The sequence below is a fragment of the Chroicocephalus ridibundus genome, unplaced genomic scaffold (genome assembly GCF_963924245.1).
Source record: "Chroicocephalus ridibundus unplaced genomic scaffold, bChrRid1.1 SCAFFOLD_691, whole genome shotgun sequence".
In the NCBI taxonomy this organism is placed as follows: Eukaryota; Metazoa; Chordata; class Aves; order Charadriiformes; family Laridae; genus Chroicocephalus; species Chroicocephalus ridibundus.
This window is the reverse complement of record NW_026961190.1, coordinates 1-24,562: the sequence shown is the minus strand read 5'-3', so window position 1 is coordinate 24,562 and position 24,562 is coordinate 1. Positions and strand designations below refer to the sequence as shown.

At 70.2% G+C, this 24,562-nt stretch overlaps 2 protein-coding genes across 2 annotated transcripts; one reads left to right on the top strand and one right to left on the bottom strand.

Moving 5' to 3' along the window:
• Positions 1-682: 682 nt before the first annotated feature.
• On the top strand, positions 683-8,494 carry LOC134509125 (uncharacterized aarF domain-containing protein kinase 5-like). The gene is given in 5 exon segments (XM_063321604.1): positions 683-827; positions 1,613-1,816; positions 1,819-1,864; positions 5,958-6,062; positions 8,277-8,494. Coding segments are annotated over 5 exon segments (579 nt in total). The 5' UTR covers positions 683-709; the 3' UTR covers positions 8,383-8,494.
• On the bottom strand, positions 8,272-23,705 carry CPSF1 (cleavage and polyadenylation specific factor 1; the record flags this gene model as incomplete). The annotated part of the gene is given in 16 exon segments (XM_063321603.1): positions 8,272-8,561; positions 10,550-10,688; positions 14,187-14,316; positions 15,796-15,948; positions 17,077-17,124; positions 18,234-18,300; positions 18,375-18,551; positions 18,667-18,782; positions 18,785-18,818; positions 20,153-20,182; positions 20,184-20,295; positions 20,416-20,471; positions 20,473-20,501; positions 22,141-22,231; positions 23,508-23,528; positions 23,530-23,705. Coding segments are annotated over 16 exon segments (1,427 nt in total), but the record flags the coding sequence as incomplete, so codon positions are not given.
• Between the last annotated feature and the right edge of the window lie 857 nt (positions 23,706-24,562).

Sequence of the window (24,562 nt, the reverse complement as noted above, 5' to 3'; positions counted from 1 at the left end):
CAATTCTGCCCCATCTCCCCCCATCCTCCCCAATCGCGCCCCAATTCTGCCCCATCGCGCCCCAATTCCGCCCCACAGCACCCCATCCCACCCCATCTCCCCCATCCCACCCCATAGCGCCCCAATTCCGCCCCACAGTGCCCCAATTCCGCCCCATCGCGCCCCAATTCTGCCCCATCCCACCCCATCTCCCCCCATCCCGCCCCATAGCGCTCCAATTCTGCCCCATCCCACCCCATCGCGCCCCAATTCTGCCCCATAGCGCCCCAATTCCACCCCATAGCACCCCATCCCGCCCCATAGCGCCCCATCCCCCCCAATCGCGCCCCAATTCCTCCCCACAGCGCCCCAATTCTGCCCCATCCCGCCCCAATTCCTCCCCATAGTGCCCCATCCCACCCCATCTCCCCCCATCCCGCCCCAATTCCGCCCCACAGCGCCCCAATTCTGCCCCATCGCGCCCCAATTCTGCCCCATAGCACCCCATCTCCCCCAATCGCGCCCCAATTCCTCCCCATAGCACCCCATCTCCCCCCATCCTGCCCCATCGCACCCCAATTCCTCCCCACAGTGCCCCAATTCCGCCCCATCCCCCCCCATCTCCCCCCATCCCGCCCCGTCTCCCCCCGTCCCGCCCCATCGCGCCCCAATTCTGCCCCATCCCACCCCATCCCGCCCCGTCTCCCCCCGTGCCGCCCCATGGCGCCCCATGGCCCCGTGTGCCCGCAGGGAGCGGCTGGCGCTGTGCCAGCTCTGGCGCGCCATTGTCCTGCGCGACGACGGCGCCATGAGGCTGCGCGCGGCCGAGCTGGGGGTGCAGGCGCAGGGTCAGGCCGGGGGGGGCGGGGTTTTTTTTGGGGGGGGGGAGGGAGGGGGGGAGGGGGGGACACGGGACACCCCACCCCAAACCTCCCCCCCCCCCCCCCCCCCAATACCTTCACACAAACCGCCCCCCCCCCCCCGGGGTGATCAGAGGGAATTGGGGGGGCGGGGGGGTCCCCCAAAACTCCATCGCTGGGGGGGGGGAGGGGTCTGTGCCCCCCAAACCGTGACCCCTTTTTTTGGGGGGGGGGGGGGGGGGGGGGTTGGTTTACACCCGTTTATCTCCCTCCTGGGGTGCTGCCCCCCCCAACCCCCCCCCCCATATTCCCCCCCCCCCCCCGACCATTCCCTGTTCTTTGAGACCCTGACGCGGCCCCTTTTTTGGGGGGGGGGGGGGGCGGATCCTGGGGTCTGCGCCCCCAAACCTTGACACCCCCCGTATTTTCCCCCCCCCCATATTCCCCCCCCCGAGACCCTGATGCGGCTCCTCTTTGGGGGGGGGGGGGATCCTGGGGTCTGCGCCCCCCCAACCTTGACACCCCCCGCGTTCCCCCCCCCCCATATTCCCCCCCCCGAGACCCTGATGCGGCTCCTCTTGGGGGGGGGGGGATCCTGGGGTCTGCGCCCCCCAACCTTGACACCCCCCCGGTATTTCCCCCCCCCATATTCCCCCCCCCCCGACCATTCCCTGTTCTTGAGACCCTGATGCGGCTCCTTTCGGAGGGGGGGGGCGGATCTGGGGTCTGCGCCCCCCAACCTTGACCCCCCCGCCCCGCGTTCCCCCCCCCAGACTATTTCCTCTTCTGCGAGATCCTGCTGCAGCGGCCGCTGGGGGCGCGGCGCGGGGCGGGCGCGGGGCCGCTGTCGGCGGCGGAGCGCGGGTACCTGCAGGCGATGGCGGCGCAGCGCTTCCCGCGGGTCCTGCGCGTGCTGCGCGCGCTGCCGCGCCCGATGCTGCTGGTCTTCCGCAACCTCAACACCGTGCGCAGCCTCCACGCGCCCTCGGCGCCCCCGTCGACCGCTACGTGCTCATGGCCCGCAGGTACCCACCCACTGCGACCCACCGCGACCCCTGACCCACCGCGACCCCTGACCCACCGCGACCCACTGCGACCCCCTGCGACCCTGACCCCCAACCCACCGCGACCCACACCCACCCCAACCCCGACCCACCGCGACCCACTGCGACCCCGACCCACCCCAAACCCCGACCCACCACGACCCACCGCGACCCCGACCCACCGCGACCCCTGACCCACCGCGACCCACTGCGACCCACCACGACCCACTGCGACCCCGGCCCACCGCGACCCCGACCCACCCCAAACCCCGACCCACCGCGACCCCCAAACCCCGGCCCACCGCGACCCACCGCGACCCACTGCAACCCCAAACCCCGACCCACTGCGACCCACTGCGACCCCGACCCACCGCGACCCCAAACCCCGACCCACTGCGACCCACTGCGACCCCGACCCACCGCAACCCCTGACCCACCGCGACCCACTGCAACCCCGACCCACCCCAAACCCCGACCCACCGCGACCCACCGCAACCCCCCAATCCACTGCGACCCCCGACCCACGGACCCACCCCCAACCCCGACCCACCGCAACCCACCACGACCCCAAACCCCGACCCACGGACCCCTGACCCACCGCAACCCACTGCGACCCACCGCGACCCCCCGATCCACTGCGACCCACGACCCACGGACCCACCCCCAACCCCGGCCCACCGCGACCCCCCGATCCACTGCGACCCCCGACCCATGGACCCACCCCTAAACCCTGACCCACCGCGACCCACCGCGACCCCGACCCACCCCAAACCCCGGCCCACTGCGACCCCCAAGCCCCGACCCACCCCAAACCCCGACCCACTGCGACCCACCACGACCCACTGCGACCCCGGCCCACCCCAAACCCCGACCCACCGCGACCCCCAAACCCCGGCCCACCGCAACCCCAAGCCCTGACCCACTGCAACCCCTGGCCCATGGATCCACTGCGACCCCAACCCGCCGCGACCCCCAACCCACTGCGACCCCCAACCCACAGACCCACCACGACCCCCGAGCCCCAACCCACTGCGACCCACAGACCCACCCCAAACCCCGACCCACTGCGACCCACCGCGACCCCGACCCACCGCGACCCCCGACCCACGGACCCACCCCAAACCCCGGCCCACTGCAACCCACTGTGACCCCCTGATCCACTGCGACCCCCAAGCCCTGACCCACCCCAAACCCCGACCCACTGCGACCCACCGTGACCCACTGCGACCCCGGCCCACCGCGACCCCCGACTCACAGACCCACCCCAAACCCCGACCCACCGCGACCCCAAGCCCCGACCCACTGCGACCCCTGGCCCATGGACCCACTGCGACCCCAAGCCCCGACCCACTGCGACCCCTGGCCCATGGACCCACTGCGACCCCAAGCCCCGACCCACTGCGACCCTCGACTCACCGCGACCCCCGACCCACGGACCCACCCCAAGCCCCGACCCACCGCGACCCACCGCGACCCCTGACCCACCACGACCCACACCCACCCCAAACCCCGACCCACCGTGACCCACCGCGACCCTGACCCCCAACCCACCACGACCCCAAGCCCTGACCCACTGCAACCCCTGGCCCATGGACCCACTGCGACCCCTGAGCCCCGACCCACTGCGACCCACTGCGACCCCAACCCGCCGCGACCCCCAACCCACTGCGACCCCCAACCCACAGACCCACCACGACCCCCGAGCCCCAACCCACTGCGACCCACAGACCCACCCCAAACCCCGACCCACCGCGACCCACCGCGACCCCTGACCCACCACGACCCACCCCTACCCCAAACCCCGACCCACCCCAAACCCCGACCCACTGCGACCCACGACCCACACCCACGGACGCGCCCCGACCCACCGCGACCCACTGTGACCCCGACCCATGGACCCACTGCAACCCCGAGCCCCAACCCACCCCAAGCCCCGACCCACTGCGACCCCGACCCCCGACCCACCGCGACCCACCGCGACCCCCAAGCCCCAACCCACACCCACGGACACGGCCCGACCCACTGCGACCCCCGAGCCCTGACCCACTGCAACCCCGACCCCCGACCCACCGCAACCCACCACAACCCCCGAGCCCCGACCCACTGCGACCCCCGACCCACGGCACCCACCGTGACCCCCAACCCACAGGCCCACCATGACCCCTGACCCCCCACGACCCCCAACCCACACCCTGGCACCCACCGTGACCCCTAACCCATGGATCCATCGCAACCCCCTGACCCATAGGAACCCCCGACCCACAGACCCAACTCTGACCCACAGGGACCCCTTGGGACCCACTGACCTATAGCGAGCCACTGACCCACAGGGACCCCCTGACCCAACTCTGACCCATAGGCCCATGGGCACCCACTGACCCATAGCGACCCACAGACCCATGGGGACCCACAGGGACCCACCGGCCCATAGCAACCCACTGACCCACGGGGACCCTCTGACCCATAGGGGCTCACTGACCCATAGGGACCCATTGACCCACGGACCCACAGACCCAACTCTGACCCGTAGACCCACAGGGACCCACTGACCCATAGCGACCCACAGGAATCCTCTGACCCATAGGGACCCACTGACCCAACTCTGACCCATAGAGACCCACTGACCCTCAAGGACCCACTGACCTAACTCAGACCCACAGCGCCCCACTTTGGCCCCACAGTCCCCGATTCTGTCCCATCCCAACCCGATTTATCCCCTTACGCCCCATCCCGCCCCATAGCGCCCCCATTCTGCCCTGTACTGCCCCAGGTCCGCCCCATAGCACCCCAACTCTGACCTGACTGCCCCAGTGTCGCCCCATAGCGCCCCAATTCCTCCCCATCCCGCCCCATAGCGCCCCAATTCCTCCCCATCCCGCCCCAGTTCCTCCCCGTACTGCCCCAGTCCTGCCCCATGGCGCCCATCCTGCCCCACATCCTGCCCCAATTCATCCCCATCCCACCCCATAGTGCCCCAGTCCCGCCCCATGGCGCCCATCCTGCCCCACATCCTGCCCCAATTCATCCCCATCCCACCCCATAGTGCCCCAGTCCTGCCCCATGGCGCCCATCCTGCCCCACATCCTGCCCCAATTCATCCCCATCCCACCCCATAGTGCCCCAGTCCCGCCCCATGGCGCCCCAATTCTGCCCCATACTGACCCACTTCGGCTCCGTCCCGCCCTATGGCACCCCCCCACCACCACCTGCCCCACAGCACCCCAATGCATCCCTGTACTGCCCCATGGCGTCCATCCTGCCCCATAGAGCCCCAGTCCTGCCCCATCCCGCCCTGTCCTGACCCACTTTGGTCCCATCGTGCCCCATCCCGCCCCACACCCTGCCCCACATCCCGCCCCACAGCCCCAATCCCGCCCCACATCCTGCTCTCTGCCCCACCGCCGCCCCCTCTTGCCCCACACCCTGCCCCACACCTGCTCTCTCTCGCCCCACACCCCACCCCACAGCCCCCATCCCGCCCCACACCCCGCCCCACAGCCCCACTGCCGCTCTCCGCCCCACACCCCGCACTCCGCCCCACACGCTGCTCTTGCCCCACACCCGCCCCCTGTCACCCCACACCCTGCCCCACACCCGCTTTCTTGCCCCACACCCCGCCTCACAGCCTCCATCCCACTCCACTGCCGCTCTCTCGCCCCACACCCCGCCCTCTGCCCCACACGCTCCTCTTGCCCCACACCTGCCCCCTCTCGCCCCACACGGCTCTCTGCCCCATGGCTGCCCCACACCCCGCCCCACACGCTGCTCTTGCCCCACACCTGCTGTCTCTCGCCCCACACCCCGCCCCACACCTGCCCCACACCCCACACTCCGCCCCACACCCCACACTCCGCCCCGCATGCTGCTCTTGCCCCACACCCGCCCCCTGTCGCCCCAGACCCTGCCCCACACCCACTCTCTCTCGCCCCACCCCCGCACTCCGCCCCACACCCCGCCCCACACCCGCCCCGCACTCCGCCCCACACGCTGCTCTTGCCCCACACCCGCCCCATCTCGCCCCACACCCGCCCCACACCCACTCTCTCTCGCCCCACACCCCGCTCTCGCCCCACAGCGCCGTGCGCAGCTGGAGCCGCCTCAGCGCGGGGCGGGGCCGGGGCGGGGCCGGGCGGTGGGTGCGGGGCCTCTGGGAGGGGCTGAAGTTCGAGCTGGCCCTCAGGTGGGGGAGGGGAGGGATGAAGATGGGGGAGGGGGATGGGAGGATGCCGGGGGGGGCATGGATGACGGGGGGAGGAGGATGATGGGGATGAAGATGGGGGGAGGGGGATGGGGGGCACAAATTAAGGGGGGGAGGAGGAGGATGGCGGGAGGAAGATGGGGAGGAGGATGGGGGGGCATGGATAATGGGGGGAGGAGGAGGAGGATGGGGGATGAAGATGGGGGAGGATGATGAGGGAGGAGGAGGATGGGGGGAGGAAGATGATGGGGGAGGAGGAGGATGGGGGAGGAAGATGAAGGGGCTAGGAGGGGAGGCATGGATAACGGGGGGAGGAAGATGATGGGGGGAGGAAGATGGGGTAGATGGGGGGGAGGAGGAGGATGGGGAGGAGGAAGATGGTGGGAGGAAGATGACGGGGGGATGAAGATGGGGGGAGGAGGACGATGGGGAGGAAGATGATGGGGGGAGGAAGATGGGGGGAGGAGGAGGATGGTGGGAGGAAGATGGGGTAGATGGGGGGGAGGAGGAGGATGGGGAGGAGGAGGATGGTGGGAGGAAGATGATGGGGGGATGCAGGGGGCATGGATAATGGGGGGAGGAGGAGGATGGTGGGGATGACGATGGGGAGGAAGATGATGGGATGAGGAAGATGGGGGGAGGAGGAGGATGGGGGGATGAAGATGGGGAAGGAGGAAGATGATGGGGGGATGAAGGTGGGGAGGGGGAGGATGGGGGGATGATGATGGGGAATGGAGACGGGGAGGAGGATGATGAGGGGGGATGAAGATAGGGGACGGGGGAGAAGATGGGGGATGAAGGTGAGGAGGATGGGGATGAAGATGAGGATGGGGGATGAAGATGAGGGAGATGGGGATGAAGATGATGATGGGGGGAGGAAGATGAGGAAGATGGGGGGATGAAGGTTCGAGGGAGGAGGATGGGGGTGAGGAAGATGATGGACAGGGAGGATGGTGGGGGGTGAAGATGAGGATGGGGAGGATGACGATGGGAGGAGGAGGCTGGATGAAGATGAGGGGGAGGATGACAGGGGATGGGGAGGAGGAGGAGGATGGTGGGGATGAAGGTGAGGGTGAGGATGAGGAGGGTGAGGGTGATGATGGTGTGGGAGGGATGAAGGCGGGGGTGAGGGTGATGATGGGGGGGATGGGGATGAAGGTGGGGGGGGATGATGGGGGGTGAGGGTGAGGAAGGTGAGGGTGAGGAGGGTGGGGATGAAGGCAGGGGTGAGGAGGGTGATGGGGATGAGGAAGGGGAGGAGGAGGAGGAGGGTGAGGAAGGGGGGGATGATGCTGGGGAAGGCGGGGGGTGAGGAAGATGAGGAGGGTGAGGAGGGCGAGGGTGAGGAGGGTGGGGATGAAGGCGGGGGTGGGGATGATGATGGGGAAGGTGGGGGGGATGAAGGTGGGGGGTGAGGAGGGTGAGGAGGGCGATGAAGGTGAGGAGGGCGATGGGGATGAGGAGGAGGAGGGTGAGGAAGGGGGGGATGATGCTGGGGAAGGCGGGGGGGCTGAAGGTGGGGGGTGAGGAAGATGAGGAGGGTGAGGAGGCCGAGGGTGAGGAAGGGGGGGATGAAGGCGGGGGTGAGGATGATGATGGGGAAGGTGGGGGAGATGAAGGTGAGGAGGGCGATGGGGATGAGGAGGAGGAGGGTGAGGAAGGGGGGGATGATGCTGGGGAGGGTGGGGGGGATGAAGGCGGGGGTGGGGAGGAGGATGAGGGTGAGGAGGGCGATGATGAGGAGGGTGAGGGGGGTGGGGATGAAGGCGAGGGTGGGGAGGGTGAGGAGGGTGATGAAGGCGAGGAAGGGGGGGATGAGGAGGGGAGGATGATGCTGGGGAAGGCAGGGGGGGATGAAGGTGGGGGGTGAGGAAGATGAGGGTGAGGAGGGCGAGGGTGAGGAGGAGGAGGGTGAGGAGGGGGGGGATGATGCTGGGGAAGGTGGGGGGGGATGAAGGTGGGGGGTGAGGAAGATGAGGAGGGTGAGGAGGGCGAGGGTGAGGGGGGGGGATGAAGGCGGGGGTGGGGAGGATGAGGAGGGTGGGGATGAGGAGGGGGAGGAGGATGAGGAGGGGGGGGATGAAGGCGGGGGTGGGGAGGGTGGGGAGGGGGGGGATGATGCCGGGGAAGGCGGGGGGGCGGTGACGATGATGACGATGACGATGACGATGACGAAGGCTCCCCCCTCCCCCCCAGGCTGGGCAGTCTCTCCACGCGCCTGGCGGCCTCGCTCCTGCGGCTGCTGGGCTCGTGCGGGCTCGTGCCCCAGGGCCGGCAGCTCGCGCGGCTCCTGCGCGCGTGAGGGGCGGCCCCGCCCCAATAAACCCCCGCAGGCGGCGCTGGGAGACCCCGCTCTTTACCAAGGGGGGGGGGAGGGGGGGGGGGGGGCACTTGTGGGGCGGGGGGAGGCACTTGTGGGGCGCGGGGGGTGTCTCAGAAGTGAGCCGTCACCCGGTCGATCTCCAGCAGGTCCTCCAGGATCTGGGGGGGGGGGGAAGGAGGCGTGTGGGGCACGATGTGTGGGGCGGAGAGCCCGGCACGCGGTTGTGGGGCGGAGGGAGCCCTGGGGGGGGCACGGCTATGGGGCGGAGGGAGGCCTGAGACACAGCTATGGGGCAGGGGGAGCCCTGGGACACACGGCTATGGGGCAGAGGGAGCCCTGGGGGGCACGGCTATGGGGCGGAGGGAGGCCTGAGACACGGCTATGGGGCAGAAGAAGCCCTGAACACACATCTATGGGGCAGAGGGAGCCCTGGAAAACATCTATGCGGCGGAGGGAGCCCTGGGGGACACGGCTATGGGGCAGAGAGAGCTCTGGGACACACGGCTATGGGGCAGAGGGAGCCCTGAGACACAGTTATGGGGCAGAAGAAGCCCTGAACACACATCTATGGGGCAGGGGGAGCCCTGGGGGACACATCTATAGGGCAGAGGGAGCCCTGAGACACAGCTATGGGGCAGGGGGAGCCCTGGAAAACATCTATGGGGTGGAGGGAGCCCTGGGGGGCACGGCTATGGGGCAGAGGGAGGCCTGAGACACAGCTATGGGGCAGAGGGAGCCCTGGGGGACACGGCTATGGGGCGAAGGGAGGCCTGAGACACAGCTATGGGGCAGGGGGAGCCCTGGGGGACACATCTATAGGGCAGGGGGAGCCCTGGGACACACGGCTATGGGGCAGAGGGAGCCCTGAGACACGGTTATGGGGCAGAAGAAGCCCTGAACACACATCTATGGGGCAGGAGGAGCCCTGGGAAACATCTATGGGGCGGAGAAAGTCCTGAGACACACATCTGTGGGGCAGAGGGAGGCCTGAGACACAGCTATGGGGCAGGGGGAGCCCTGGGACACGTCTATGGGGCAGAGGGAGCCCTGGGGGACACATCTATGGGGCAGAGGGAGCCCTGGGACCACACTCTGCCCCACAGCCATCCCCACATCCCATCCCCACCCCCTGCCCCACAGCCATCCCCACAGCCATCCCCACATCCCAGCCCTACAGCCATCCCCACACTCACCCCATCCCCACCCCACATCCCAGCCCCAATAGCCCATCCCCACATCCCAGCCCCACAGCCAGCCCCACATCCCATCCCTACCCCGTGCCCCACACCCACCCCATCCCTGCCCCACATCCCATCCCCACAGCCATCCCCACACCCAGCCCCACACCCAGCCCCACATCCCAGCCCCACCGCTGCCCCACACTCTGCCCCACATCCCATCCCCACACCCTGCCCCACAGCCACCCCATCCCCATAGCCATCCACACACTCTGCCCCACATCCCATTCCCACACCCTGCCCCACACTCACCCCATCCCCGCCCCACATCCCATCCCCATAGCCCATCCCCACACCCACCCCATCCCCAGCCCCACCGCTGCCCCACAGCCCGTCCCACAGCCATCCCCACCGCTGCCCCACACCCTGCCCCACACTCACCCCATCCCCGCCCCACATCCCATCCCCAATAGCCCATCCCCACATCCCAGCCCCACATCCCCTCCCCACAGCCATCCCCACACCCTGCCCCACACTCACCCCATCCCCGCCCCACATCCCAGCCCCACATCCCAGCCCCACATCCCACCCCAGCCCCACCCCCAGCCCTGCATCCCCTCCCCACAGCCAGCCCCACAGCCCGCCCCACAGCCAGCCCCACCGCTGCCCCACACCCTGCCCCACACCCACCCCATCCCCGCCCCACATCCCATCCCCACATCCCACCCCCACATCCACCCCATCCCCACCCCCAGCCCCGCATCCCCATCCCCACATCCCAGCCCCACGGCCCGCCCCACCACTGCCCCACACCCACCCCATCCCCGCCCCACATCCCATCCCCACATCCCATCCCCACATCCCCGCCCCACACCCACCCCATCCCCACCCCCATCCCCACATCCCCGCCCCACGGCTGCCCCAGCGCTGCCCCACGGCTGCCCCACGGCTGCCCCACGGGCACGCACGATGTCGGGGGTGGTGCCGATCTTCTTGGCCAGCTCCCCCCGCTCCATGGCGCTCAGGTAGAGGAACCGCCCCAGCAGCTCCCCGTCCAGAACGTTCCGCACCGCGTTCTGCAGAGACCGGCGCTCCGCCTGCAGCAGCCTGGGACAGGGGACACGGGGACACTGGGGACACTGGGGGACACTGGGGACACTGGGGACAGGGGGACACTGGGGGACATTGGAGACACTGGGGACACCGCGTTCTGCAGCGACCGGCGCTCCGCCTGCAGCAGCCTGGGACAGGGGACATGGGGACATGGGGACACTGGGGACACTGGGGGACATTGGGGACACTGGGGACACCGCGTTCTGCAGCGACCGGCGCTCCGCCTGCAGCAGCCTGCGGGGACACGGGGACATTGGGGACACTGGGGACACTGGGGGACACTGGGGGACACTGGGGACAGGGGGACACTGGGGGACATTGGAGACACTGGGGACACCGCGTTCTACAGCGACCGGCGCTCCGCCTGCAGCAGCCTGGGACGGGGGACATGGGGACATGGGGACACTGGGGGACATTGGGGACACTGGGGACATGGGGACACTGGGGGACAGGGGGACACTGGGGGACAGGGGGACACTGGGGACATGGGGACACTGGGGACACCGCGTTCTGCAGAGACCGGCGCTCCGCCTGCAGCAGCCTGGGACGGGGGACAGGGGGACACTGGGGGACACTGGGGACAGGGGGACATTGGGGACATTGGGGGACACTGGGGGACAGGGGGACATTGGGGGACATGGGGACACTGGGAATACTGGGGACACTGGGGGACATTGGGGACACTGGGGGACATTGGGGGACAGGGGGACACTGGGGACACCGCGTTCTGCAGCGACCGGCGCTCCGCCTGCAGCAGCCTGGGACAGGGGACATGGGGACATGGGGACACTGGGGACATGGGGACACTGGGGGACATTGGGGGACACTGGGGACACTGGGGGACATTGGGGACACTGGGGGACATTGGGGACATGGGGGACAAGGGGACACTGGGGACACCGCGTTCTGCAGAGACCGGCGCTCCGCCTGCAGCGGCCTGAGACGGGGGACAGGGGATGTGGGGACATTGGGGACACTGGGGACACGGGGACATTGGGGGACATGGGGACACTGGGGGACAGGGGGACACTGGGGGACAGGGGGACATTGGGGACACTGGGGACACCACGTTCTGCAGCGACCGGCGCTCGGCCTGCAGCAGCCTGCGGGGACACAGGACACCAGGGGACACTGGGGACACTGGGGACATTGGGGGACACTGGGGGACATTGGGGACATGGGGGACATGGGGACACTGGGGACACCGCGTTCTGCAGAGACCGGCGCTCCGCCTGCAGCGGCCTGAGACGGGGGACAGGGGACGTGGGGACATTGGGGACACTAGGGACATGGGGACATTGGGGGACATGGGGACACTGGGGGACAGGGGGACACTGGGGGACAGGGGACATTGGGGACACTGGGGACACCACGTTCTGCAGAGACCGGCGTTCCGCCTGCAGCAGCCTGCGGGGATAGGGGACGTGGGGACATGGGGACACTGGGGACATGGGGACATTGGGGACATGGGGACACTGGGGGACACTGGGGACACCGCGTTCTGCAGCGACCGGCGCTCCGCCTGCAGCAGCCTGGGACGGGGGACAGGGGGACACTGGGGACACTGGGGGACATTGGGGACACCACGTTCTGCAGAGACTGGCGCTCGGCCTGCAGCAGCCTGGGGGGACACGGGACAGGGGACATGGGGACATTGGGGGACAGGGGGACACTGAGGGACACTGAGGGACACTTGGGACACTGGGGGACATGGGGACACTGGGGGACATTGGGGGACATTGGGGACACCACGTTCTGCAGCAACCGGCGCTTGGCCTGCAGCAGCCTGCGGGGACAGGGGACGTGGGGACATGGGGACACTGGGGACATTGGGGACATGGGGACATTGGGGGACATGGGGACACTGGGGACACCACATTCTGCAGGGACCAGCTCTTGGCCTGCAGCAGCCTGGGACGGGGGACAGGGGACAGGGGGACACTGGGGACACTGGCAATACTGGGGACACTGGGGGACATTGAGGGACATGGGGACACCAGGGGACATTGGGGACACCAGGGGACACTGCGGGACATGGGGACACCGGGGACATGGGGGGACGCTGGCAACACTGGGGGACATGGAGACACCAGGGACATGGGGACACTGGGGACATTGGGAGACATTAGGGGACACTGGGGGACACGGGGAACTGGGGGGACACTGGGAATACTGGGGACACTGGGGGATGTTGGGGGACATGGAGACACCAGGGACATGGGGACACTGGGGAAATTAGGGGACGCTGAGGGACACTGGGAATACTGGGGACACTGGGGGACATTGAGGGACTTGGGGACACCAGGGGACACTGCGGATACTGGGGACACTGGGGGACAGGGGGACACCGGGGACATGGGGACACTGGGGGACGCTGGCGACACTGGGGGACACTGGGGACACTGGAGACACTGGGGGACAGGGGGACATGGGGACACCAGGGGACACTGGGGGACATGGGGACACCAGGGGACATTGGGAGATATGAGGACACTGGGGGACACTGGGAATGCTGGGGACACTGGGGGACACTGGCGGACACTGGGGGACATTGGGGGACATTGGGGGACATGGGGACACCAGGGGGACACTGGGGGACACTGGAGATACTGGGGACACTGGGGGACATTGGGGGACACTGGGGACACCGGGGACATGGGGACACTGGAGACATGGGGACATTGGGGGACATTGAGGGACATGGGGACACCAGGGGACACCGGGGGACACGGGGACGTGGGGACACGGGCGCTGGGGGGACACCGTCGGCGCTGGGGGGACAATGGCACCGGGGGGGGGGGGTGTCCCAGAGGGGACATCAGCGCTGGGGGGAGGACACCCCCCTTGGGGACCCCCCGGTGACACCCCACGGCAGCCCCACAGCCCCGCCCCGGGGGGGGACACGGTGACCCCGGGGGGCTGCGGGACGGGGACGGGGACGAGGTGTGGGGCAGGGCCACGCCGTGGGGCAGCCGTGGGGCAGGGCAGTGCCGTGGGGCACCACCTGAAAGCGTGTGGGGGCAGGAGGGTGCCGTGGGGCAGGTGTGGGGGGTGTGGGGCAGGTGTGGGGCGGCCGCTACCTGAAGGCCCATGGGTTGAGCCCAGCGTAGGTGGGGCAGGAGGGTGCTGTGGGGCAGGTGTGGGGCAGTACCTGAAGGTGTGGTGGGGCAGGACGGTGCCGTGGGGCAGCCATGGGGCGGGGTGTGGGGCGGCTGTGGGTCAGCCATGGGGCAGTACCTGAATGCCTGAGGGTTAAGCCTGGTGTGTGGGGGGGGGGGTGTTGTGGGGCGGCTGTGGGGTGCTGTGGGTCAGCCGTGGGGCGGCCGTGGGGCAGTACCTGAAGGCGCGGGGGTTGAGCCCGGCGTGGTGGGGCAGGACGGTGCCGTGGGGTGGGTGTGGGGTGCTGTGGGGTGCCGTGGGGTGGCTGTGGGGTGCTGTGGGGTGGCTGTGGGTCAGCCGTGGGGCGGCCGTGGGGCGGCCGTGGGGCAGTACCTGAAGGCGCGGGGGTTGAGCCCGGCGTGGTGGGGCAGGACGGTGCCCAGCGCGTTCTGCAGCATCAGCAGCCGCCGGTAGGTTTTCTCCTGCATCGGCAGCAGCAGCCCCACACCCCCGTCCAGCGTGGCTGGGGGGCGGGGGGGGTCAGTGGGGCAGGGGGGGGTCAGTGGGGCAGGGGGGGGTCAGTGGGGCTGGGGGGCGGGGGGGGTCAGTGGGGCAGGGGGGGTCAGTGGGGCAGGGAGGGGCCAATGGGGCTGGGGGGCGGGGGGGGGGGTCAGTGGGGCTGGGGGGCGGGGGGGGTCAGTGGGGCAGGGGGGGGTCAATGGGGCTGGGGGGCGGGGGGGGTCAGTGGGGCAGGGGGGGGTCAATGGGGCTGGGGGGCGGGGGGTGGTCAGTGGGGCAGGGGGGGTCAGTGGGGCTGGGGGGGGTCAGTGGGGCTGGGGGGCGGGGGGGGTCAGTGGGGCAGGGGGGGGTCAATGGGGCTGGGGGGCGGGGGGGGTCAGTGGGGCAGGGGGGGTCAGTGGGGCTGGGGGGGGTCAGTGGGGCTGGGGGGCGGGGGGGGGGGTCAGTGGGGCAGGGGGGGGTCAGTGGGGCTGGGGGGCGGGGGGGGTCAGTGGGGCAGGGGGGGGTCAGTGGGGCTGGGGGGCAGGGGATGGTCAGTGGGGCGGGGGGGGGTCAGTGGGGCAGGGGGGGGTCAGTGGGGCTGGGGGGCGGGGGGGGGATCAGTGGGGCAGGGGGGGGTCAGTGGGGCTGGGGGGCGGGGGGGGTCAGTGGGGCAGGGGGGGGTCAATAGGGCTGGGGGGCGGGGGGGTCAGTGGGGCTGGGGGGCGGGGGGTCAGTGGGGCAGGGGGGGGTTGGTGGGGAAATGGGGGGCGGGGGGGGCCGTGGGGGTTTGGGGGGTTGGGGGGCAGGGGGGGCTCAGTGGGGCTGGGGGGGGCCTGGGGGTCAGTGAGGCAGGGGGGGTCAGTGGGGAAATGGGGGGCAAGGGGGGCACGGGGGGGGTCTGGGGGGGTGTCAGAGGGTCTGGGGGGGGGTCAGTGGGGTCGGGGGGGTGAGGGGGGGCTGGGGGGGTCAGAGGGACTCGGGGGGGGTCAGAGGGCGGGGGGGGCTGTGGGGGGGGCCGTGGGGTGTGGGGGGGTCAGAGGGTGGGGGGGGGGTGTTGGGGTCCGGGAGGGGGGGTGTGGGGGGTCAGAGGGTGGGGGGGTCTGGGGGGGGGTCTGTGGGGTCAGAGGGACTTGGGGGGGGTCAGAGGGCAGGGGGGGTCTGTGGGGGGGCTTTGGGGGGGGGGCTGTGGGGGGGTCTGAGGGGATCAGAGGGACTTGGGGGGGGTCAGAGGGTGGGGGGGTCTGTAGGGGGTCTGGGGGGGTCAAAGAGACTCGGGGGGGGTCAGGGGGGACTGTGGGGGTCTGGGAGGGGGGGTCAGGGGGTCAGAGGGTGGGGGGGCTGTTGGGGTCTGGGGGGGTCAGAGGGTGGGGGGGGGGGTCTGGGGGGACTGTGGGGGTCTGGGAGGGGGGGTGTGGGGGGATCAGATGGTGGGGGGGGGTGGGGGGGGGTCTGGGGGGGGGTCTGGGGGGGGGTCCGTGGGGCCGGGGGGGCCCGTTCTCACCGAACCAGGTGATGTGTTTGCTGTCCCAGGCGCTGCTCCTCCGGGCGCCGTCGCCGGCCCCGCGGCAGGGGGTGCGCCAGAAGGTGCTGACGTGGGCGCCCACGTGGAAATCCGCCCGGCGCAGCAGCCGCAGCCCCCCGAAGCTCTCCTTGGCTGCGGCGACACGCACAGCACGGCGTCACACGGCACGGCACGGCACGCCACGGCGTCACACGGCACCGCACCGCACGGCGTGCCACAACACGGCATGGCACGGCACGCCACGGCGTCACACGGCACCGCACCGCACACCACAGCGTCACACGGCAACCACAACCGCACGGCGTGGCACAACACGGCACGGCACGGCGTCACACGGCACCGCACCGCACGGCGTGGCACAACACGGCACAGCATCACACGGCACCGCACGGCACAGCACGGCGTGGCACAACATGGCACGCCATGGCATCACACGGCACCACACGCCACGGCACCACGTGTCACAACACGGCACGGCACGGCGTCACACGGCACCGCACCGCACGGCGTGGCACAACCCAGCACAGCACAGCACGGCGTGGCACAACACGGCACGCCACAGCGTCACACGGCACGGCACCGCATGCCATGGCACCGCACGGCACGGCACAGTGTGTCACAACACGGCACAGCACAGCACGGCATTATATGGCATGGCACAGCGTGTCACAACATGGCATGGCACGGCATGACGTGGCACGGCACAGCACCATATGGCATCACATGGCACGGCATGGCACAGCACAGCATGGTACGGTGTGTCACGGCACAGCACATTGTGACACAGCATGGCACAATATGGCACAGCGCAGCACAGCATGGCACGGCATGGCACAGCACGGTATGGCATGACATGGCATGTTGTGGCACAGTCTGGCACGGCATAGCACGGCACGGCATAACGTCATGGCACAGTACGGCCCAGCGTGGCACAGCACAGCGCGGCACGGCGTGTGGCACATCACGTTATGGCACGGCATGACATGGCCCATCGTGGCCCACCATGGCACCACACGGCACCGCACCCAGCCGGCACAGCACGGCACAGCCCCGATCTGGCACGGCACGGGGCTGGTACAGCACCAACCCGTTACGGCACGGCACCAGTATGGCCCAGATGGCACCAGTACGCACAGATGGCACCGGTATGGCATGGCACGGCACCAGTACGGCCCAGCACGGCACCAGTACAGCGCGGCACGGCCCCGGCCCGGCAGAGACGGCACCGGTACGGCGCGGCGCGGCCCCAGCCCCACTCACCTTCGGGCAGGTACATGTAGACCAGCAGGTTCCGGTCCCGGTCGGACACTGCGGGAAGAGGCAGGTTTGCCGGGAGCCCCGAGCGCCGGCACCCACGGAGCCCCCGGCGCCCGCCCGGGCACCAACCCCCCGCGCCACGGTGCCAGCGGCCCCCACGGCGGCACCAGGAACCGTGTGGCAGCCCCGTGGCAGCGCCAGGACCCCGCGATGGCGCCAGGATCCCCACGGCGGTGCCATCGGCCCCGTGGTGGTCCCAGGACCCCGGTGGCAGTGCCATCAGCCCCACGGCAGCGCCATTATCCCCATGGCAGTGCCATCAGCCCCGTGGTGGCACCGTGATGCCGGTGGCAGTGCCATCAGCCCCGTGGCTGTGCCAGGATCCCCACGGTGGTGCCATCAGCCCCATGGCTGTGCCAGGACCCTCGTGGCAGTGCCATCAGCCATGTGGCAGTGCCAGGACCCTGGTGGCAGCGCCATTATCCCCATGGTGGCACTGTGATGCCGGTGGCAGCGCCATCAGCCCTGTGGCAGTGCCAGGGTCCCCACGGCAGTGCCATCAGCCCCGCGGTGGTCCCAGGACCCTGGTGGCAGTGTGCCATCAGCCCCACGGTGGCACCATGATGCCAGTGGCAGTGCCATCACCCATGTGGCAGTGCCAGGACCCTGGTGGCAGTGCCAGGTCCCTGGTGGCCGTGCCATCAGCCCCATGGTGGCACCGTGATACCAGTGGCAGTGCCATCAGCCCCATGGCGGTGCAGGATCCCCACGGCAGTGCCATCAGCCCCGTGGGGCACCATGACCTCGGTGGCAGTGCCATCAGCCCCACGGTGGCACCATGATGCCGGTGGCAGCGCCATCAGCCCCGTGGCAGTGCCAGGACCCTCGTGGCAGTGCCATTATCCCCGTGGCAGTGCCATCAGCCCCACGGCAGCACCACGACCCCCGGTGGCAGTGCCATCAGCCCCGCGGCAGTCCCAGGTCCCCGGCGGCAGCGCCATCAGCCCTATGGCGGTGCCCTCAGCCCCACGGCGGCACCACGACCCCGGTGGGGGTGCCCTCATCCCCGTGGCGGTGCCGGGAGCCCCGTGGCAGCGCCAGGATCCCCACGGCGGTGCCATCGGCCCCGTGGCTGTGCCAGGAGCCCGGTGGCGCCGTACCGAGGAAGCCCAGCTGGGTGCCGTCCACCATGAAGTCCACGCTGTAGACCTCCAAGGGCTTGGCGTCCTGCGGGGAGAGGGGACGGCGGTCAGGGCAGGCGGTGGCGGTGTCGGCGTCGGCATCGGCGTCGGCGGCATTACCCGGCTGACGAGGGAGAGGGTCTTGCTCTCCTCCTGGTAGCGCAGCAGCGAGATGCTCTTCATGAGGTCGGCCGCCAGGATGAAGTTCTTGACGCTGATCATCTGGTGGATGTAGAGCTGGGTGTCGATGAAGGCCATGCCCGTCAGCTCGTTGTCCTTCAGGCTCCACAGGAAGATCTGCCGCCACCGGGGAAGGCCACACGGATGGACACAGGGTCACCGTCACCCCACCGTCACCCCCGCGGCATCCCCCCGGCCCCCCCCCCCCCGCCCTGTGACGGCGTCGCGGCACCTTCTGGCCGATGGCGGAGACCAGGTAGCCGTTGCAGTGGCAGAGGGCGGTGACCGGCCCCTTCTGCTCCTTCTCGTACAGGACCTTGAACTTGTTCTTGGTGAGGGGCTGCCCCGCTCCGGCACCACCTCGATGATGTCCATGATGAGGATCTGGGGGGGCGGGAGGCGGGGGGGGACGACGATGACGCGCAGCAGCGGCTGGGACACCCCCGAAGCCACCCACGGCGGGGCCGCAGGGCGGGCGGGGAGAGCCCTCGGCCTGCTGGGGGACCCCCGGCTGTCCCCCGAGACCCCCGGCTGTCCCCCCCGCAGACACCCGGGTGTCCCCGAGACCCCTGTCTGACCCCCCCCCCGACCCCTGGCTGTCCCCTGAGACCCTCAGGTGTCCCCCAAGACCCTCAGGTGTCCCCCGAGACCCCTGTCTGACCCCCCCCCAGACCCCTGGGCATCCCCCAAGACCCCCGGGTGTCCCCTGAGACCCTCAGGTGTCCCCCGAGACCCCTGTCTGACCCCCCCCAACCCCTGGGTGTCCCCTGAGACCCTCAGGTGTCCCCTGAGACCCCTGTCTGACCCCCCCCAAGGTCCCCTGACACCCCTGTCTGACCCCCCCCGACCCCTGGGTGTCCCCTGAGACCCTCAGGTGTCCCCCGAGACCCCTGTCTGACCCCCCCCCCCAGACCCCTGGCTGTCCCCTGAGACCCTCAGGCGTCCCCCAAGACCCTGGGTGTCCTCTGAGACCCCTGTCTGACCCCCCCCCGATCCCTGGGTGTCCCTTGAGACCCTGAGGCGTCCCCCAAGACCTCTGGCTGTCCCCCAAGGTCCCCTGAGACCCCTGTCTGACCCCCCCCCCCCCCCGAGACTCCTGGGTGTCCCCCGAGACCCTCAGGTGTCCCCCAAGACCCCTGTCTGACCCCCCCCCCGACGCCTGGGTGTCCCCCGAGACCCCTGGGCGTCCCCTTAGACCCCTGGGTGTCCCCCTGGGTGTACCCCAGGACCCCCGGGTGTCCCCCAAGGTGTCCCTGAGACCCTGGGCATCCCCTGAGACCCCTGGGCATCCCCCAAGGTGTCCCCCGAGACCCCTGGGTGTCCCCCAGGACCCTTGGGTGTCCCCCCAAGGTGTCCCCCGAGACCCCCGGGTGTCCCCTGAAGCCCCCAGGTGTCCCCCGAGACCCCGTGTGTACCCCCAGACCCCCGGGTGTCCCCCAAGGTGTCCCCTGAGACCCCTGGGTGTCCCCCGAGACCCCTGGGTGTCCCCCAAGGTGTCCCCTGAAGCCCCCAGGTGTCCCCTGAGACCCCCGGGTGTCCCCCAAGGTATCCCCTGAGACCCTGGGTGTCCCCCAGGACCCTTGGTGTCCCCCAAGGTGTCCCCCAAGGTGTCCCCCGAGACCTCTGGGTGTCCCCTGAAGCCCCCAGGTAGCCCCCGAGACCCCGTGTGTCCCCCCAGACCCCCGGGTGTCCCCCCCCCCGGCCGCCCCCCGCCTCACCCTGCCGCGGCAGGTGACCTCCTCGCCCTGACATGAGGCAGGTGCCGACGGCGACGTAGCCCTTGAGCCCCGACACCGTCTCCTCGCTCTTGAGCGACACCGTCTTCATGCAGGTGACGTGCTCCCACTCCTCCAGCTCGATCCTGCCGGCGCCCAGGGGCAGCGTCGGGCCCACAGCCCCCCCCGCGGCCCACCCCGGCTCTGGGGGGGGGAGGGGTTGAAGGGGGGGGGGTTGAAGGGGGGGAGCCCCCCCCGGTGCTCACCGGGTGTTGGGGATGGTCTCCCAGCTCACCGGGGAGATGAGCTGGATGGAGAAGGCCCTCCTGCTGCGGGTGGATGTAGCGGTCGTCTGCGGGGGGGACAGGGGTCAAGGTGGGGGGACAAGGGTCAGGAGGGGGGACAGGGCTCGGGGGGGGGGACACAAGGGTCAGGGAGGGGGAACAAGGGTTGGGGAGGGGGGGACAAGGGGGTGACAAGGGTCAGGGAGGGGGGACAGGGTTCGGGGAAGGGGGACAAGGGGGGGAAAAGGGGGGACAAGGGTCAGGGAGGGGGGACAGGGCTCAGGGGGGGTGACACAAGGGTCAGGGAGGGGGGACAGGGCTCAGGGGGGTGACACAAGGGTCAGGAGGGGGGACAGGGCTCAGGGGGGGCGACACAAGGGTCAGGAGGGGGGACAAGGGTTGGGGAGGGGGGACAACAGGGGTGACAAGGGTCAGGGAGGGGGGACAAGGGTTGGGGAGGGGGGACAACAGGGGTGACAAGGGTCAGGGAGGGGGAACAGGGCTCGGGGAGGGGGGACAACAGGGTGACAAGGGTCAGGGAGGGGGAACAGGGCTCAGGGAGGGGGGACAAGGGGGGGAAAGGGGGGGGACAAGGGTCAGGGAGGGGCGGACAGGGCTCGGGGGGGGGACACAAGGGTCAGGGAGGGGGGACAAACGGGGGGACAAGGGTCAGGGAGGTGGGAAAGGGGGGGACAAGGGTCAGGGAGGGGGGGACAGGACCTGGGAAGGGGGGACAAGGAGGGGGACAAGGGTCAGGGAGGGGGGGGACAGGGCTCAGGGGGGGACACAAGGGTCAGGGAGGGGGGACAAGGGTTGGGGAGGGGGGACAACAGGGGTGACAAGGGTCAGGGAGGGGGAACAGGGCTCAGGGAGGGGGGACAAGGGGGGGACAAGAGTCAGGGAGGGGGGACAGGGCTCGGGGGGGGGACAGGACCTGGGAAGGGGGACAAGGTGGGGACAAGGGTCAGGGAGGGGGGACAGGGCTCGGGGGGGGGGGGGGGGACAAGGGGGGGACAAGAGTCAGGGAGGGGGGACAGGGCTCGGGGGGGGGGGGGGGACAAGGGGGGGACAAGAGTCAGGGAGGGGGGACAGGGCTCGGGGGGGACACACAAGGGTCAGGGAGGGGGACAAGGGTTGGGGGTGGAACAGGGCTTGGGGGGGGGGGTCACAGGGCTTGGTGGGGGGGGGAGAGGGGTCAGGGAGGGGGGACAGGGCTCACTGGGGGGACCAGGGCTCAAGGGAGGGGGGGGACCAAGGGTCAGGAAGGGGGGACAGGGCTCGGTGTGGGGGACACAGGGCCTGGGGGGGGGGGATAGGGGATCAGGGAATGGGGGCCAGGGCTCGGGGAGGGGGGCACAGACTTGGGGGGTCCACAGGGCTAAAGGAGGGGGGGCCCAGGGCTCAAGTGGGGGGGGACAGGACTTGGGGGGGCCCACAGGGCTAAAGGAGGGGGGGCGCCAGGGCTCAAAGAGGGGGGGACACAGGGCCTGGGGGGGGGGACAGGGGTCAGGGAGGGGGGGGGGACAGGACTTGGGGGGTCCACAGGGGCTAAAGGGGGGGGGCCAGGGCTCAGGGAGGGGGGGACGGGGGGGGGCCAGGGCTCAATTTGGGGGGGGGGACAGGACTTGGGGGGTCCACAGGGCTAAAGGGGGGGCCAGGGCTCGGGGAGGGGGGGGGGGACACGGGGGGGGCCCCGGCTGTTCTCACCCCGCTCGATGCTCTCGAACTCCTTCTCCTCGCCCGTCATGCGGGGGGATGCGGGTGCAGGGGTTGCTGCTGCTGGTGCCACCGCGTAGACCTGCCGGTGACACCGGCGTCGCACCGGGGCCGGGGGGGGGGACACGACAACGGGACACACACACACCGCGGGGGAGCCCCCCCCTCCCCGGCTTCCCCCCCCCCCGGGCCCCGGGGACGGTGGCACTCGGTGGCCTCCCAGGGGGGATTGCGGCACCCCGGGGAGGAAGAGCGCGGCTCACGCTGCTGCCAGGGAGCCCCGGCACGGCACAACGTGGCACAGCACGGCGTGGAATGGCACGGCCCGGCCCGGCCCCGGCCCGGACAACACGGCACGGTGTGGCATGACATGGCCTGGCAAACGGACAACACGGCACGGTGTGGCATGACACGGCCTGGCATGGCACAGCATGGCGCGTCATGGCACGACACGGCACGGCATCACATGGCGTGGCACGAGGTGGCACAGTATGGCATGGAATGGCACAACATGGCACAGCACGGCACGGTGTGGCATGACACGGCCTGGCACAGCAGAGCGTGGCGCGTCATGGCATGACACGGCACGGCACGGCACAGCGTGACATGGCAGGGCATGACGTGGCACAGCGCGGCATCTCACGGGCACGTCATGTTGTGGCACGACAGCAACGGCACGGCACGGTGTGGCTCGGAATGGCACGGCACGGCACAGTGTGGCTCAGCATGGCATGGCACGGCATGGGAATGGCACGGCATGGCACGGTGTGGCTTGGAATGGCGCGGCACGGGGCGGCGTGGCTCAGCATGGCACGGCACGGAATGGCACGGCCATGGTGTGGCTCGGAATGGCACGGCATGGCACGGTGTGGCTCGGAATGGCACGGCACGGCACGGTGTGGCTCAGCATGGCATGGCACGGCATGGAATGGCACGGCATGGCACGGTGTGGCTTGGAATGGCACGGCACGAGGCGGTGTGGCTCAGCATGGCACGGCACGGAATGGCACGGGCACGGTGTGGCTCGGAATGGCACGGCACGGCACGGTGTGGCTCGGAATGGCACGGCACGGAATGCCACGGCATGGCACGGCATGGTGTGGCTCGGAATGGCACGGAATGGCATGGTGTGGCTCAGCATGGCACGGCACGGCATAGAATGGCACGGCATGGCACAGTGTGGCTTGGAATGGCACGGAATGGCACGGCCCGGGGCGGTGTGGCTCAGCATGGCATGGCACAGAATGGCACGGCACAGCACAGTGTGGCTCGGAATGGCACGGCACGGCACGGAATGGCACGGCACGGCACGGAATGGCACGGCACGGCACGGCGCGGGGGCGGCGCGGGGCGGGTACCTTGGACTCGACGTGGTAGGCCGACGTAGTGCGCGGTGCAGCGCAGCGGGATCTTGCGCACGGGCCACGGGGCGTCGTAGGAGAGGTAGGCGGGCAGCACGCTGATCCGCAGCTCCCCCTGCACCCCCCCCAGCGTCAGGGGGGGGCGGCGACCCCCAGCGCACCCCCCAACCCCCCCCCCCGGGACCCCCCAAACCCCTCCCAGAGCCCCCGAATCCCCCCGGACTCCGCCGACCCCTCCGGACCCCCCCCCCCCCCCCGGACCCCCCCAAAGCCCTCCCAGACCCCGCTCAACCACCCCCTGCGTTGCCTCAGACCCCCCCAAACACCCTCAGACCCCCCCAAACCCCTCCTGAACACCCCCAGATCCCCCCAAACCTCCTCAGACCCCCCCAAACCCCTCCTGAACACCCCCCAGATCCCCCAAACCTCCTCAGACCCCCCCAAACCCCTCCTGAACACCCCCAGATCCCCCCAAACCCCTCAGACCCCCCAAACCCCTCCTGAACACCCCCCAGATCCCCCCAAACCCCTCAGACCCCCCCAAACCCCTCCTGAACACCCCCCAGATCCCCCCAAACCTCCTCCAGACCCCCCCAAACCCCTCCTGAACACCCCCAGATCCCCCAAACCCCTCAGACCCCCCCAAACCCCTCCTGAACACCCCCCAGATCCCCCAAACCCCCTCAGACCCCCCCAAACCCCTTCAGACCCTCCAGACCCCCCTAAATCCCTCCTGACCCCCCCCCCCGGACTCCCCTCAACCCCCTCCAGGCCCCCCCTGGATCTCCCCCACCCCCCAAACCCCTCCTGGACTCGTCCCAGACCCCTTCAGACCCCCCCCCAGCCCCACCTGAACCCCCCCAAACCCCCTCAGACCCCCCCCAGCCCCACCTGGACCCCCCAAACCCCCTCTGACCCCCCCCAGCCCCACCTGGACCCCCCAAACCCCTTCAGACCCCCCCCAGACCTCCCCTGAATGCCCCCCAGACCCCTTCAGACCCCCCAGACCCCTCCCCCAACCCCCCCCAGCCCCACCTGGATCCCCCAGACCC